General features: G+C 38.2%; 1 protein-coding gene across 1 annotated transcript in view; it reads left to right on the top strand.

Annotated features, from left to right (window-relative positions):
• LOC144665182 (uncharacterized) overlaps positions 1-13,980 on the top strand; it is a 46,264-nt gene that overhangs the window by 20,554 nt on the left and 11,730 nt on the right. The window contains 13 exon segments of the mRNA XM_078526355.1: positions 995-1,276; positions 1,831-1,966; positions 5,153-5,353; positions 5,714-5,849; positions 7,488-7,611; positions 7,797-7,845; positions 7,972-7,998; positions 8,460-8,609; positions 9,128-9,173; positions 9,419-9,463; positions 9,685-9,745; positions 10,142-11,110; positions 12,824-13,230. Coding sequence (XP_078382481.1) covers positions 995-1,276; positions 1,831-1,966; positions 5,153-5,353; positions 5,714-5,849; positions 7,488-7,611; positions 7,797-7,845; positions 7,972-7,998; positions 8,460-8,609; positions 9,128-9,173; positions 9,419-9,463; positions 9,685-9,745; positions 10,142-11,110; positions 12,824-13,230 — 2,633 coding nt within the window.

The following is a 13,980-nucleotide window of genomic DNA, read 5'->3' as shown; positions in this document are numbered from 1 at the left end:
GACAAAATCTGTTAGTACTTTGAAAGCTGCATTAATGGCATACCTTTATCGTAATTAGCAAGCGGAATCTTGCTCGCGTCTTTATCAGAAAAGAAAGATTTTGTTTATTACAATCACAGCAAAACAAAATAATGAAAAAACAATGCACTACTTTCAAAGCTTGTAAAAACATTGCCTATAACAGTCAAAAACATTTACAAACTGTTGGCCAGGGGCCTATTTAGCCTATACGCCCGTAGGCCCGGGCCTACAAATTTTTTAGCCCACTCGTATTTTTAAAATCTGCTATCAAAAGAGTAATTGTGGCTGAAACACTTTTAAGATGAAATAGAAAGCAATATGCATTATAAATATCGCAACTACCCTTTCTCGATTGATCAAGTCTCTAGCAAGTGGAAATACTTGGCTGCGTGACACTTGTACTTTAAAGCATAAAAAGGTAAAAAATTAAGTTCTCGTGTTCGAGTATAAAGTGCCAATTTAACAACTCTTCAGAAAGCTGACTTCGTCCCTGATTGGCAAAACAATTTAAACAATACAATTAAGAAGCTAAATTAAAAGTAGAAAAAAGACACTAAAAAGGTATTTACGTTTAAAGTGATGGATTACAATATTAACTACAATAATGTTGCTTGCACTGTCATTTTACATTACTTACAATTTTTTAACCAGAAAAGAAAGATAAAAAAACAGAAAAATGTCTCCCTACGGACAATGAAGATAAATCAAAATCGCGGTTCCTACGCTTATTCTCTTAAATTCATGATCATTATGAACCGAAAACATATAAATTTTATACTGTAAAGAAAATTGAACCACACCCTAACCAGCGGTGAACTCTGTTACATATCTGGCCTAACAAATGGGTGCCATCGACAAAAAGTGTGCACTCATATATGGTCTGTTCCACATAACTGAACAATTTGAAACTAGATTTTGTTAAAGATTACCTTTAAATGGAAGAAAGTTAACGTCTCTTTAACTTGCTCAACAGAAGTTCCAGTCTTCACGAAGGAACTCCATGACGTCACAGCTAATGAGCATGACACTGTTACACTTGAGGTGATTGTCAGCGGTAACTCGGCCTACGAATTGGAGTGGTTCAAAAACGCTGTTGACATTACTGAAAGCGACCGTATTTCCCTGGTGAAACGTGAAGACGGGCGATTCACGCTCAACATCCGGGACTGCGAGGATGACGACACTGGAGAGTATTGTTGTGTGGCTCAGAACGAGGCTGGAAGGGTCACATGTGCTGGCTGGCTTACTGTTGAAGGTAAGCCATACTGGACCTGTACTATAACCTTACAGACCCATTTTCACAATATTAAAATGTCGCAGTAGAATTAAACAGAAAATTGTTCTTATTATTTATAAACGGCCACAAGGCATAGATGAAACCCTGATTCGGTTGATGTCCGCAAAATAAGAAAATGGTTTTTCTTGTTTAAGAAAGAAGCTAAAATGATTAAGTCTGCTTGTCCTGCTTACTTTCGAAATCGAAGCTCAGAGGTCATTTATTTTAACCCTGTCTGTCAATCAGATAGTGTTTTTTTTATTGTTTTTCACCGTAGGGCATATTCACAGCTTAAGCGGGATTCACCAAACTATATTAAAAAACAAATTAAATTAAACAATTTTAAACATTTATCTTAATCATAGAATGGCGTACTTGCTCTTTATAAGACAGGGGAAAGGTAACGAAAATCGGCGAAATGGTGATTCAGTAAATAAACCAGAAAAGTTCTCGTTCAGTTACTTCCTTTCTTTGTTTCATTAAGAGAAACCGAAAAGTTCAACTCCAAGGGTTCAATGAATTCCTTTTTTTAGTTGAAAGCGTTAGATCTGAGGACGATGAAGAAAGCGAAGAGTCAGAAGACGAAGACATATTTGTGCCAAAAGAGTTTGTTGAGATAAGAGAAGGCGATGCTCAAACCTATTACTGTATTGAAGAAGAGGTCGGCAGGTACGTTTTGCAGCTAGGGACGCCATCATACAACGTTTTCTTGAGAACGTGTTTGGTGCAGGCTTAGTTGTTAATCGTGAACGATAGATAACTTCTGGTAGTAGCTTCAGGTGGATAATTAATTGTATAATTTGGGCCCGGGCTGGGAAAAGGGGAACTACCATATAAAAGGTACGGACATACTCCTCGCCTCGCTTAGGTGCGTAATTTACGGATTTTGGTGTCACTTAGGGTGTTCAGAAAAGAACGCCAGCTGTTAAGTATGGCGTACGATCTCCGCCAAAATTCATTGTTTGGATTTTAACCTCATCATTTAAATTTTCAACTTCAACAATTGAATTTTATTTTAAAATTAAAATTTTACACCCTTCTTTCAGATTTCACATTATTGGAGATGTGTTGTACACTTATCTTTCCTTTTTCTAACTCAACGTTTGTACTTGACCTTGCTCGCTGTACATTTTTAACTCACTGAGAAAATTTTCAACTCGACTTTTTAATTTTTGTTTACGCATCAGTGATCATTTGTCGAGACAATAAGCCTTTGTCGGGGAGGGAGGGGAGAGGGATATACCTACTCCCCAGGCTCTTTCGGCTAGATTCCTGCCAGGACGGTGATTATAGTAGAATGTTGCTTCGATCGGAGTATTTAAATCGTACTCTTATAAATTTTGGGGAATTGCCATAATCGCCCTAGCATGTTTATCGAGTGCACAGCAATCGAGCGTTCCTACATACAGGACAGACCGTTCTTTCACTAGTCGATCGCAAAGGTCGCCCTCCTTTTAATATAACGGATCGAGGATCAACTGATTTTCCTTGTAGATAATTAATGGGTTTACATTATCTAAAATCAGTGAGCTATTGGGAATTTCAAAAAGGACGGCGGAAAGGGGGATATCTATGTTTGGAATCAGGATATCAAGTGAGCTATTAGGTTCTTGGTCTTGTCACGGTTTTTTACTAGGTTGATTCCGTAAGTCTACGTTTCCGCTCCTCAGTTGTTTTGTTGTTGTTGCCCAACTAGCGATTAGTTTGTTAAATATGTTTGCAGCGGACATTTTGTATACGTTGCTGTCGTACCTTTGCAAGACCAGCATGGCGTACATCTAAGTCTGAAATGTAGTTTAAAATGTAGTAAAAATCCCATCGGAAACAATTGAATCCAAAAAAAATACTATAAGGTACATGTATATGTGATAAACATCCATGGTGCAAGATGTTGTAGTAGTATTTAAAGCTGATTTCCAGTCCGTACTGCGCAGACTCGGGGTTTGTTTTCGTTTTTGTTTTGAATTCGTTAAAACGTTGCACTTCGTTGACAGCATACATGAAGTGTTTTAGTCCGCCATTACAGTTCGCTTCGTTCAAGAATTTCCGATGAGCTGAAACGTCGGTTTGAAATAGCGTCAAGGTTCTTCTACTTGTTATTATTTGTTCTGCAAGGATATCTGGCGTTATTAATGAAGAAACAGGTAAGTTTGTCACGTAATTTTTAGTTTTGCTTTGTTTGTGAGGCTCACATAAACATTGCAGCCGAGATTGCGCAGTACGGACTGTAATTCATCTTTAAGGCTTTGGAGGCTATAAATATCAGTAAAAACCATTTTTTTCTATCACAACCTAGTGAAAACCGTGACAAGACCAAGAACCTAATAGCTCCCTTGATATCCTGATTCCAAACATAGATATCCCCCTTTCCACCGTCCTTTTTGAAATTTCCAATAGCTCACTGATTTTAGGTACTGTAAACCCATTATCTACCAGGAAAATCAGTTGATCCTCGATCCGATACAATAAAAGGAGGGCGACCTTTGCGATCGACCAGTGAAAGAACGGTCTGTCCTGTATGTAGGAACGCTCGATTGCTGTGCACTCGATAAACATGCTAAGGCGATTATGGCAATTCCCCAAAATTTATAAGAATACGATTTAAATACTCCAATCGAAGCAACATTCTACTATAATCACCGTCCTGGCAGGAATCTAGCCGAAAGAGCCTGGGGAGGAGGTCTATCCCCCTCCCCTCCCTCCCCGACAAAGGATTATTTTCTTGACAAATGTTCACTGAAGCGTAAACAAAAATTAAAAAGTCGAGTTGAAAATTTTCTACGTGAGTTAAAAATGTACAGCGAGCAAGGTCAAGTACAAACGTTGAGTTAGAAAAAGGAAAGATAAGTGTACAACACATCTCCAATAATGTGAAATCTGAAAGAAAGGTGTAAAATTTTGAATTGATATATAAAATTCAATTGTTGAAGTTGAAAATTTTAATGATGAAATTAAAATCCAAACAATGAATTTTGGCGGGGATCGTACGCCATAGTTAAGGTCTTGTTTATGATTGCACATGAAGATATAGTAACGAATGCCGTCAAACTGTGATGGCGACCTAGACTGATCATGGTGTCTTCTAGGGGTAGAAACAGCTTGAGTCGCGACCAAATGAAATTTAGTCACTTAGGGGTTTAATTCAATTTTTCCGATGGGCATCCCGTCCAGGCATCCCGTCCCTTTCGTACAGGAGTCTCCCCCCCCCCCCCCTACCCCCCCTCCTCCCCATCGGGATATTGACTTGCTCTTCTTCGCATTGTCTTTAAAAAATAATTATCCTCCAACGAGAAAACTACAACAAGGCGACCCTTTTAAGAGCGCGTTGAAAAGAAAAATTGTTCAATCCACGAAGAAGCATTAAGCTGCTTGGGCAAATATTTTACGCTGGCAATACAACTACCGTACTTATGTTAGACCCCGGCCGTAATAAAATAGTCTAAGCGTGTGTCTTCGTTCAATCGCCAGTTGCTGAAGGGCACTGGGTGAATAGAATCATCCTGAAGCTTCTTTTCCTTGATCAATGAGAGAGCGCGTTGGAGTCGAGAAAGTGCCATATACTAAATACGTGAATTAGAAAAAGATCCTTGTAGTGACTCGTATTTATTTTAAACGTTTGGCTAGAATTTGAGACGTCTCCCTCTTCACAAATAAGTATACCTTAAGAAAGACGACTGTTTAATACTAGGACTAAGTTAAACGTCAAAAAAGTACATTTCCCCGAGCTGAAAGCTTGACTATATTTTTTCTGCCGGTCCCAGATCAGTTGCGTTTTGTCACTTCGCTCGTAGATAGGTACATATACATTACGTTTTACCAATCGATTCCTGTTTTTATATTATCATCAACATTCAGAGGTAGATTTGGCATCGTTAAAAGGTGCGTGGAGCTCCAAACTGCCACACGATTCTGCGCCAAAATCATCAAATCGAGGCCGAGCCAGAAGGAGGAGTTTAAACGAGAGATTGACGTCATGAATGCTCTTCACCATCCGCGCATCATCAGACTGCAAGACGCGTTTGAGGAGCCTAGGCAGATTATCCTTATTTTGGAATAGTAAGTGTTATTGGACAATCATACACTCAGAAGTAGTCTTACTGGTCATGAATATGTATAGGGTTTTAATTCACTCAGACCCGTACCAAATGTTGACCGTTTATTTTTCCTACTGAGGCATTGCGTTCCTTAAGGTGATGGTACACCTGAACACAAAAGACCGTTTATCCACCGCTTAGCTTGAATTTAATGCAGATATTCCGTTTGCGTTTTAGGCAATTCATTATGTGTTTAAACTCGCTTCGGTTGTCGATTATTTCGTGAGTCGTGTAATTGGTTTAATTTACATTTTAGACTAATGCATGAGAAAATTGGTCTGTGGTAGATACGCTAATAGTTGCTTCTTTTATTTCTATTTAGTGCACGAGGCGGTGATTTATTCGCTCGTATCGATGGGGATTCTCTCCCCGAATTTGAAGCCGTCAAAATTCTTAAGCAAGTATTGGACGCTGTCAAGTTCATGCATGACCGTGGCTTTATGCATTTGGACCTCAAGGTAAGAAAATGTCCCAGGCTTACTCGATCAGAGTTACCTGCATAGGTTGTCCTTTCATTTGCTTTCTACCGAACGATTAGGGGTACTTTTTTTTCTTAAAGTTGGCAACAACTCCATAGCATCTAGTAGGCGGTGAAATAACATAGTTAAAATTGTCTTTGACGCTAGAAATTTCGGTTATACTGCCTTCATTTTAGTTTTTTGTTCACCCTGATGAAGGCAGTATTGCCGAAACGTCGGTAAACTTCTACTGAACTGTCACTGAATACTAAGGTGGTGCTTGGTGAAGTGATTCTCCAAATTCTTCGTTTATCTGGCACTGTCAGTGTAGTTATCTCTAGCGGACCCATATGAGGACCTCCTGTTCTCAGCACAATTTTCCTTTTGTTACGTTGTTCCTTAAATTATTTCTTCGATTTGGGTGTTCTCTGTTCCATAAAATATGCTCTTGTTCCTGTGTTCCCAGTTTCATTTTTCTTTTGTTCCCATGTTAAGGACGTTCGCGCAAAAATTTTCTAGTCGATAGATTTTTTTAAAAATTTTACAGCAGTCAGATAATAAGTTACTTGTGTCAGAAATGCAAAAAAATGTGGGGGTCACCGCTTTATTTCAAAGATAAAGCGTGTTGAAAACTACCCTGATTCTGAAAAATTGGCGCACGCAATTCAACATGGTTTACGGGATTTATAGTTAAAAATATTGAAGATGGGAACAGAGAGGCAAATGATCTTAGTCATGTTTTGTAGAAGTGGGTCTGTTGCGTAAAAAATTCTAGTGTTGCCAACCTTTTGTAAGACTTAACTTTGAAAGCGGTATTAAAAACTTCGTACAGCAAAACGAAAAGCTCAAAAAGAGGCATTCGAACGTACGTGGGACAAAAAAATCGAACTTTTAATCGATAGATTTTTTTCATTTTTTCGCAAAACGTAGATAATCGTCAACAAAAGTGATCCGTTAAAAAAAATGTGGGGGTCACCGAGTATCTAAGAGAGTTAATTGCAAGCAAAGTTCACCCGACGACTACCAACCCTATATGTGCGCGCTTAGAAAATTTCTTCAGCGCACGCGCTCGATGCATGGCGTGGCGTGACGTTGCGACATGACTTACGTGCGCAGTAAGGATGCGCATAAACAATTAGCGCGAACGTCCTTAAGTGGCCATGTTTTATTGTTCCCTGAAACCTCTGGGAGAGCCTCCCATAGATAGGCAGCTTTTTTCATGTTGATCTCCATATTTCTTTCCTAGCTTGCAGGTTTTCCTTGGCCTACTTTAGCTAATTATCAACTTCAAAATTAATCCAGATACAAACATCGTCGTTGCAAGTTTAAAAACGCTGACGTTTGTACAATAGCCCTTTGCGCCAACGTCGAGAGATATGGTCTAAAAGGGGGAGAAAAAAAAAAAAAAAAACTGAGACAGATGGGACTCGAACCCACACCTTCCAAACACTAGGACCCTCTACCACTGAGCTACTGAGAACTCTGATCTATGGTGGCAGTGGTCATGGGGCCCGCGCTACATATGTCTGACACACAGAACTCATCACGCAGTGGATATTCTCACCACATGTCTGCTTTCTTAAGGTTTTATTATTTCAGCACACACTTAGAAAACGTTTTTCTTTTTTTTGGTTTCAGCCCCAAAATGTGATGTTCAAAAATGAAGGAGGTTCAAAAATAAAGCTGATTGATTTCAGTCTGACAAGGCAGTTTGACCCTCAACAAGAAACGAAAATTTCGTTTGGGACTGCTGAGTTCGTGGGTAAGTTATACAATACTAGTTCATCAAAAGGCGATAAAAACGGTTTTAATGTACAGCGACCTTTGGAATGAAAGCCATTGAGCAATACTTTGGTGTTGATTGATTTTAAATATTTTGCAAAATAAAATTAAGCATTTTTCCAAGAAATGTTAAATACACCTTTCTTTTTATTCTCGCATTAACAGCTCCAGAAATTGTCAACTACGAGCCGGTGACACTTGCTGCAGACATGTGGTGAGAATATTTGAATTTTTATTAATATTTATTTAATTACTATAATGTTACTGAAAACTTTGATTGCTGGTTTCTTTTTCTCTCGATGACTGACTATGTTTTTTAATCTTTTTTTGCATATTCCAGGGCGATAGGCGTGATAGCGTATATTATGTGAGTATACCATAACTTTATCATGAAACACCGTACATATAAATCTGCCTTTACTATTCAGGGCGGCGATGGTGCTTATTTGGGTATTATGTTATTTACCCCGATTCACACCGTGCACGTGTTTAAAGCGTGCATGGTTGCAGATCGAATGCTTTTTTGGGGCATAAGCGCTACTTCTAATAGCAGTTCTTGCTGAGATCTTAACGGAACATAAACTTTGTCAAGACAATACCAAAAGCGGGAGATTATGTTTAATCCCCTGTGGAGTTAATAAGGCTTCCAGTCACTGTATTTCAGATTTTAAGACTCATTTCAGTAAATTAAACATGTCCTGTTAGTATACTTCTCCCCTTGTTAACACCACGTTTTTGCCACAGTAAATGTAACTGAAGAGCGTTTTATTTGTAATGTAAGCTTAATGCTGAATGGAAGAAATCTGACAGTTAGTTTGTGTTTCTCAGGTTAAGCGGTGAATCTCCATTTCTGGGTGAAAGCGAGGCGGATACATTCTCTCGCATCACTGAAGCACGATGGGAATTTTCTGACGTGTTTGATTACGTCAGTAAGGAGGCCAAAGATTTCATAATGAGGCTGCTTCTCAAAGATCCGAGGTATTACTTGAAATATTGTTACTTTAACTTTAAAACTTACTTAACAATTCGCTCTACTATTAAGGTGATTTTTAGCCACCTTTCAATTTGTTGATTTATGCTTTCTATGCAGTTAGCCTATGGCCCATTTGAAGCCCGAGCCAAACGAGGATGAGAGTTGACTCTCATGATCATGAGAGTTTTCGTTAACTCAACTAGGTTTACCGAGAATGAGAGATCGTCAAACTCTCATCGACTCCAATGAAACACTCGAGCACGCTCAAAGTCGACGAGAGTGCGGGAGAGAGTCGATGAGAGTGCATGACAGTTTTAGGCCAAAAGAGAGCGAGAATTTGAACTCTCATCAACTCTCATCCTCGATCGGCCCGGGCTTTATAATGGCAACAGCAACAATTGGTTTACACAACGTTGATAGTGTAAACTATACAACAACTGTGAAATATGAGTTGTTCAATTGATCAACTTAGTGCATTGTTGATCATTCTTTTTAAGACTTCATTTCCTCTCTTTATTAACAGAAACAGGTTGACAGTTGACGAGTGTCTGGAGCATGACTGGATCAAGGTAAAATCAAATACCTCTGTTTAATATAGGAATATATACAGTATTTGTTGTCTTTTAAACCCATTTACAAAACAAATCGCGTTTTTTCCGGTTATTAGATGAGAAAATAATCATAGTCAAAACCAATTCCAAGGAAATGGAGGCATATGTTCGTGTAAAGCAGGACTATTTCTGTATCTAAATGACCAACACATTAAGTTTCTTTGTTTATATTAACATATCTAATATAGTTTTAATCCGTTTAGTCTCCAGGGTTTACTGGAAAACAGAAAAGCAAGAATTACTCCGAAGTAAGTTGAAAAAAGAAATAGACTTTCATACTTATGCTAGTGAAATAAGTACAGAACAGTAAACATTTTGTCGTAAAACAGGTAAACCCCAAAATATTCTTTCGTATTTTATTAATCAGTTCATCATCTCTTCTATATATAGCTGCATCTAGGCTTTAGAGATAGAATTCACCAACCACAGTGGATTAATGAAATAACTATAAATGTTAATATCGTTTCAGGGTGAGCTGGCTATTGACGAAAATTCGAACGATGTGTCCCCAACAGAAAGGCAGAGACAAGGTAAATATCAGTCAAATGAAGTAAACACCATCAAAATTCCACTATTTATAGATTAAAGAGTCGTGAGCTGCTTTTGAGCTACATAAGTGTGATCTTAAAGTGTCCAAATTTGTCTTGAGATAGCCTGCAGTGCGTGACAAGCTCTCTGGGAAGGGGAGAGGGAGAAATCCAAAGTGGCGTCGATAAGCGAAAAATGATTTCAGCAACTTGTAACAGTACAAGTAAAAGTTATCTTAACACCCTGCGCAAGGCTTTTAACATTCTGTTTTTTATTTACAAAGTTTTAAAAGGTTCGTCAAAACAATTGTTAAGTTAGTGCAAACACGAAATTAATGTATTCATAAGCATTTTATATCACATTTATTTTTATTTATGAAGCTCTTCGATTATTCACAGAGAGCAGAAAGTCTGAAGAACAAGAGCTGCCATTGGATGCAAAGAAACTTGAGTTAAGGTTAAAGTCAATACTCTCCAAATTACAAAACGCCGAGAAAGAAAATCAAGAGCTGGAGGAAAAACTTCGTGACGAGGAAGAAAGAGCTGATATACTGGAGGATGAGCTGCATACGAGCGAGAATTCTAGAAAAGAGATGGAAGAAAAGGTTTCGAAATTGCAAACAGAAAAGATAGATCTTTCAAAGAAAGCTAAAGCTAACAGCGATGTTTTGAAAAGAGTGGCGGAAACCGAAGGCGAAAAAAGGGCTTTGGAGGATAAACTCTCCGAGCAAACAAAATCTCTAGGAACTTTGTCTCAAAAGTACAATTCGCTAAAAGAAAAGTTGGAGAACTATGATATACTTGAAGAAAAGGTTTATCTTTTGGAGCGTGAAAGGAAGGAACACAGAGACACGAAGCATCATTTAGAAGACAAAATTGAACGTTTTAGTGTAGAAAAGGAGGAATTGATACAAATGAACGAGCAAAATGTCTTAGATCTTGAGAATGAAGTTTCTAAGCTAAAAGAGGAAAGAGATACTTTTGAAAAACAATACATCACTCTGCGAAGTGAAAAGGAATCTTTGGTTGTGGAGCTTACAAAGCGATTCGGTGTTTTAGATGAACAGAAAAAGTCATTAGCACAAGAGAAAAATGGTTTGGAGACAAAACTGAAAGCGTTTGAAACTGAGAACAGCGAATTAAAGCTCAAGTTAGATAGCACCGCCCAAGAAGTGAAATGTTTAAAAGAAACTGTTAGGCAACATGACGAAGAAAAGGACAGAGACGAAATGGAGAAAGAATTAACAAAGATCAAGAAACAGAACGACGAAGCAAAGAAAACTTGTGAAGATTTGGCATCAAAACTGAGCAAAGCGTACGCAGAATTAGAACAAGCTAAGCCTTCAGTAAACAATGATGAAACGGCAGGTGGGTACTTCATATTTAGCAATTATTGGATGAGGCTGAGTATGATATGAAGAATTATTATTCAACAAATGCGCGCGCTGCCCATATATGGTCAAAATGTGATTGTTATCTGTCATCCGTACATAACAGATATCCTGTGATATACGTAGGTTGCGAGGATTCGTCCGAAATCTTGTAAAGCGCTGCATAATTACAGTTTTTCCGTTTGCAAAATGTGTTTCGTTGATATTTTGTTGAATAATAAAACAATTATCCTGCTCAATCTTGCGGAATATCGTCTGATTTTAGCCAACTCGGCCTACGGCCTCGTCGGCTAAGTATCAGGCGATATTCCGCGCGATTTTGCAGGATAATTGTTAATTATGCAGATCGAGGAGGGTGTTATCCGCCGAAGCCGAAGGTTGAGGCGGATAACACCCTCCGAGATCTAGATCTGCATAATTCTTCATATCATACGAAAGCCGAATTCAATAATTGTTTAATTATTCATTCAAAATATTTCCAGAGCTCCAAATGCCCAAAATGAATTTAATAGGGTTTTGACAGTAGACAAAGTACACAAATACACAACAATGTTCGCTTTTAAATTTGATTTAAACTTCAAAAACTCGGTTACCTTCATTAAATTTCTTGTCCTTTATAATGTCGATATTAGCACTTGCTTGAAGTGTCTATTGAAGCTAAATCTGATGACACAAAGCGATGTTTTCGAGTACAGGTTTCCATCGTTCTTGCTTTATACTTCGACGTGGAATTTTCGTAAAACCGCTCTAAGTCCTCCGCTGTGGCTGGATCAGGGATCTTTTCCTCTTGAAGATACGCTTTCAAAATCGATCGACTCCCCTTCGTTGCTTTTTCCGTGTCTTCACTTAACTTTAAAATTTTACCTCTTCGTAATGCTCAAATCTAGCGGCCATTTTCGCTTTTCAACCTGCTCGGCAGCAAAGCCGTTCAGTTGCGTGACGTCAGCGGTTCTTGGGAACGAGGTTGCGATCGGATAATCATCCTTGAGAACGAGGTTGCGATCCAATAATTCTTGATATTGGATGGTTGCGATTCAATAATTGGAATTTCTTCCAAATTTGGTCGGCGCTAGCCGAATAGCTGGAATTAGCCGGGAATCGAAAGCCAATCAGAAACACAGAAATATTTTGAATGAATAATAATAAAAAATATCGATGTCAACATACAAATTATCCCTACCATCCCTTATATTCCGCATAGTATTAGTAAGGAGAGTTCAAAAACGTATCAAGGATTATAACTGATCAGTTTGTTTAAACTCTTTTCCTTTGAGTCACTTTCACGAAGTAGTCGTTGACGAAAATCGTATCAAGTTTGTACGCGTTCCAGCTGCAGGAATTAAACAAGGGTGTTTTCAATAATTGGAATTTCTATGGCTTAAAGAGGATTTGTGGGAGGGGAGTGACAAAGGGGGCTACAAGTGCTCCTAGAAAACAAGAAATAGAACCAAGAGTTTTAAAACTTCTAGTAAAAGGGAAGGAGTTGGAGAATGGACAAGCCTGTCCATGTCGTGAGTATCCGTCCCTGTTAATGGCATCTTTTCCTTGTTGTTCTCCAAGATGATACCTGACCGAAATAAATATCCTTTCATATATGAAATGAATATATAAACTATACACTGTCAGTAGAATTTATTGTAATCAATTTTATGGAACTAACTGGAAAACCTGTGTGTATGTTTTGCTATAGTGGATCGACAGAAAGAAATTTCTACTCTGCAAGAAAAGGTGACGTCACTGGAAAAAGAACGAGAACACTTGGAAGACGATCTGGATGAGAGAGAGGCTGAAATTGATGAACTGAAAAACAAAATTGAACAACTCGAAACGAACGCCAAAGAGAAAGACGATGAAATTCTGAGTTACAAATCAAAGTTAGACTCTGTCAATGAGGAATTAAAGACGTTGCGGATGAAAAAGAACGAGGACAATTCAGAAAAAGCTAAAGACGCCGATGCTGATTTTGACAAAAAAGTCAACGATTACAAATCTGTGGTTGATAAGCTTATGAAAGAGGTCGCATCATTGCAAGGAAAACTTTCTGCAGCAAATCAGAAGAACAAAGAGTTGGAGGAAAAGGTTAAATCGAGCACACAGGTGAGGATTGTGCGTCTTGGCTTTGCATGAAAAACACAAATTAAACCAACACATCTAGAACACAATTTCTATAGCCTAGTAATAAACTTGGGTTTAAAGGGACTGTAACGGGACTGAGTTTAGTCTAGTTTAGACTAACTAATGTTAGCGAATAAAATTACTTCTATGGATCTAATAACCAAACCAAAGTTTTATTGCAAAGAAATATGTCTCCCGGTCGTTATGATTTAAGGTCGCGGGGGATACCTACAGCATGAATAAATTCATGAAGGGAAATTTTGCTTGACCTGCATCTTTTAAAACGCTTATTTCTCAGCTGTTATGGGTGCGATTATGCTCTGATTTTACAGAGACACAAAGAAATGATGAAAGATTGTGAATGTTGTCTTTAATTTGGTAGATTGCATTTAACGGCGATGTTATAGCCTCGTTAGTGCCAAATTGGGAAAAACATGATTTTGTGGCAGAGTTTGCGGAACGAGTAGGAGACAGCACACTGTGATCTTGTCAAAAACTAATCAGTAAATACCTCTAGAGTGTTATAACAGTAGCGGATTTTTTAATTTAAAGTTTGCCAGCAAGTTACGGCGGTTTAAGTGCGCAAATTTGAATTTAATGTCTTCTACCTCTGTCTAAAAGCGCTCTTTTAAAATTCCGCTTCTGTTATGACACACTTCAGTATTCATAGTTTACCTATCTGCAGTGGCAAGTCATGAAGTTCTGTATCCGTGCTGTATTCTCTGCCACAAA

This window comes from Oculina patagonica, chromosome 9, assembly GCF_052425735.1.
Source record: "Oculina patagonica isolate OP01 chromosome 9, crgOcupat, whole genome shotgun sequence".
Taxonomy (NCBI): domain Eukaryota; kingdom Metazoa; phylum Cnidaria; class Anthozoa; order Scleractinia; family Oculinidae; genus Oculina; species Oculina patagonica.
The sequence above is the reverse complement of the archived record's forward strand: the minus strand, read 5'-3'. Positions and strand labels throughout refer to the sequence as shown.